This window comes from Pezoporus wallicus, unplaced genomic scaffold, assembly GCF_028554395.1.
Source record: "Pezoporus wallicus isolate ANWC-B61680 ecotype Strahan unplaced genomic scaffold, APGP_CSIRO_Pwel_v1 contig_8012, whole genome shotgun sequence".
NCBI classification, from domain to species: Eukaryota; Metazoa; Chordata; class Aves; order Psittaciformes; family Psittacidae; genus Pezoporus; species Pezoporus wallicus.
Genome location: NW_026642210.1, coordinates 4763 through 8176, shown reverse-complemented (window position 1 = coordinate 8176; position 3414 = coordinate 4763). Strand labels below are relative to the sequence as shown.

The window sequence follows — 3414 nt, the reverse complement described above, 5'->3', positions numbered from 1 at the left end:
TGCTTGGTCAGAGTAAACATCAGTGTTATCAGCTCTGTTCCAAGGCTGAAAGTCAAAACACAATGCTGCACCAGCAGAAAAATTGACTGCTACTGCTAAACCCAGGACACCAAGAGATGGCACAGCTTCTGGCTGAGAGGTGAATCCCATCAGAGAACCCACCAACATGCCAGCATGACCAGCAGAGAGACCCCAGAGAGCCATGCTCTACCAGGAACAACTTTAATGGGCACAAGTCTGGTGTGTGGGTGCACCCACTGAACTTCTGCACCGTTCGAAAATAGACATTCAACAAATTTACAAAAATAGACTATTTCAGCTGCTGAAGGGGCCAGGGCAGTTATTCTGTCTTCACTGGGGAAGGACCTTCTTGGTGACCAGCAGCAATGGCTGAAGATGGAGCCTTTCCCACCCATCATCCCTGGCCTTAGGACACGAGAGGGAGTGTTGGAAAGCACTAGGGACCCTGTCCCTGCCCCTTCTATTTCCTGCAGCTCCCACTGCCTGGGCAAGCATCCCTCCCTCCTGCCCCAAGGATGCCAAGACAAAGGATGCCTATGGAAAACTGGGGAGGGGGCTGGCAGAGGTGAGGGGCAGCAGCCATGATGTGGATCCCTGGGCTCCAGCAGCCCCTGAGGTGGGTGTGGTAGCAAAGCGGATGGTGTTGGTCCTTCCTGCAGTTGTCCTTGGAGTAGCGCAGCCACAGTGGCGCTCTGCCTGATCTTGGGCTGCAGTTCGATGCTGTTGGAGCTGTTCTACAAATCAGAGGACTTCCTCACCTTCAGCACCATGGTCCAGTACCAGAGGAAGATGAGGAAACCTGGGAGAGGAGGAAGGAAGGGTGGGTGAATCCCCTTGAGGGACCAACAGCAGCCAAGAGTAAGGCAGCAGCCAGACAGGGACAGCTCCTCCCATACCCCATCACCACCACACCAACACCAACACCACTTCAGAGGGGCCCTGCATCCCTAGCTCACCTTGGAGGGAGTTGATGATGGTGAAGAGGTAGAGAGAGATGAGGCTGAAGATGCCAGAGGTGAAGGAAAAGAAGACCTGCACAGGGAATGCCCAGCAGGATGCTCAGCCCAAAGAGGGTGAGTTCATGCTTGAGCTGGTGGCCTTTGTTGTTCTGCTGGAGGATCTCCTGGACCATGGCCCCCAGCATGACCGAGTTAAAGAACACCAGGCTGAAGAAACCCGGGTTCACAATGTTATGGATCAGAGGGCTTATGATCCAGCATCTGGAGGGGGGAGAAAGGGCAGAGGGTTACGCTGTGTCATCCCACAGGGATGTGAGTCAGAGGGGCTGGGAGAAACACAAACATGTTGTGCAAGCCCAGAACCCAGCTTAGTGAAACAAGGGGGGGGATCCCACCACCACCCTGCACAGAGTCCCAGAAAAGCCACAGGTGGGCTGAGGAGAGCCTGTAGGACACAGTGAAGGTTTAGCCAGTTGACTTCATCTAAGACCAAGGACCAGGCAACCCAATTCCCATGACTTACATGGCTGCATTGGTGGATTTGCCACCAACAGATTCATAGATGGGAATGGAGAAGGGGCCGTAGTTTCTCCAGCTGGCCATGAAGATCAGCATCACACAAAGGGGAGTCCTGGGTGGCAAGAACAGAGTGAAGTGGCCAACCTAGTCCCCAGCCCTCGGAGCTCCTTGAAGGATTCATTGTCCCTTTCTCTCTGTACAGAGTACAAACCAACATCCTCCCCACCAAGGGGGAACCAAGGATGGAGCACACAACAGGGATACCTAGTGTAAGCCCTGGCCCAGGAGCAAGCTGTGCTGTATCAACCCCGGAGAGAGGATCTCCCAGGGCTGTGGAATTTTAGGCCAGGAAAGATCATGAGATCTTCCTACCCCAGCCTCCTGCCCAAAGCATGTCAGAGATGTGTGGGTGCTTCCTGCATCAAGCCCATCTCTGGGCTGTCCTGGGTGTTGCCTTCAGAAAGAGAATCCCATTTTTGCCATGACCCAAAGCAATGGCTCTCACATGACTCCCTTGCTGGGTGACCCCCAGGGTGACCCACCCTTGCTCCAGCACCAGCTTCTGCTCTCAGCCACCGAGTCTCTTTCTCCACCGAGTCTCTTGACAGAGACCCCTCTGCTTTCAGACATCTGTTTCCCCACAGCCACATCTCCATCCCCATACAGGCACCATCTGTGGTGGGGGCAAACCTACCCAGGTGCCCTCCACCCTATGTCCTGTGCCCTTGGGGCATCTCTGCCTCCTCCATGCTCACCCCAGCCCACCAGGCAGATCTTGAGGAGGAAGTGGTCATGGTAGGTCCTGAAGACTTCAATCACAAGCTAGTAGAGGTTGTAGCCCTCGATGACCACCCAGGCATGGCAGCTCAGGAGGAAATACAGGAAGAGCCCACCAGCTCTGAAGACAGCCCTGCTGCTGCTGGAAGCCAACTGCTCAGAGATGAGGAAGGTGATGGATGTATTAGAGATTGTAGTGATAGGACAAGGGGTAACGGGTTAAAACTTAAACAGGGAAAATTTAGATTGGATATAAGAAGGAAATTCTTTCCTGTTAGGGTGGTGAGGCACTGGAATAGGTTGCCCAGGGAGGTTGTGAATGCTCCATCCCTGGCAGTGTTCAAGACCAGGTTGGAGGAGGCCTTGGGTGATATGATTTAGTGTGAGGTGTCCCTGCCCATGGCAGGGGGGTTGGAACTATATGATCTTAAGGTCCTTTCCAACCCTAATTATTCTATGATTCTATGTGATATCCAGCAGGAAGATGGTGCCCAGGAGGTTCATATGGATGTGCATGCTCGTAATCTGGAGAATCAAGGTGGGGAGACCTCACCACCATGCCTGGCCAGCATCCTTGGTGCCTCACAATACCTCACAGCTCTGCATGGGGCAACTTGCCCAGACAGAACAGCACGGAGACACTCTAGTAGTGTGAGGGGGTGAGAGCTTTACCCCACAGGTGGGACCACCATTTCATGTGCAAATACAAGTCCCTGCAGCTGAGGCCTCATTTCTGGTCTGGGCCAAGGGGGAGGGAGCAACATCATTTCAGCGCTGAATCATCCATGTAGGATCTGATGGGACCTGATGAAATCCATCTGAGGGTCCTGAAGGATCTGGCAAATGAAGTTGCTAAGCCACTGTCCATTATATTTGAAAAATCATGGCAGTCGAGTAAAGTTCCCGATGACTGGAAAAAGGGAAATATAATCCCCCATTTTCAAGAAGGGAAAAATGAATGACACAGGGAACTACAGACCAGTCAGTCTCATCTCTGTGGCAAAATCTTGGAGAAGATTCTCCTGGAAGGTGTGCTACAGCACATGAAAAACAACAAGGTGCTTGGTGACCGCCAGCATGGCTTCACTAACAGGAAATCCTGCCTGACCAATTTGGTGGCCATCTGTGATGGGGCTAT

The 3414-nt window shown here is 52.8% G+C and overlaps 1 protein-coding gene across 1 annotated transcript; it reads right to left on the bottom strand.

Annotated features, from left to right (window-relative positions):
* Positions 1-702: 702 nt before the first annotated feature.
* LOC130609325 (adhesion G-protein coupled receptor G1-like) lies at positions 703-2293 on the bottom strand. The gene is made up of 4 exons (XM_057428202.1): positions 2265-2293; positions 1504-1611; positions 978-1241; positions 703-820 (listed from the first exon to the last, which is right to left on the bottom strand). Exons 1-4 carry the CDS (start codon positions 2291-2293, stop codon positions 763-765), a joined length of 459 nt encoding a protein of 152 aa, XP_057284185.1. The 3' UTR covers positions 703-762.
* Between the last annotated feature and the right edge of the window lie 1121 nt (positions 2294-3414).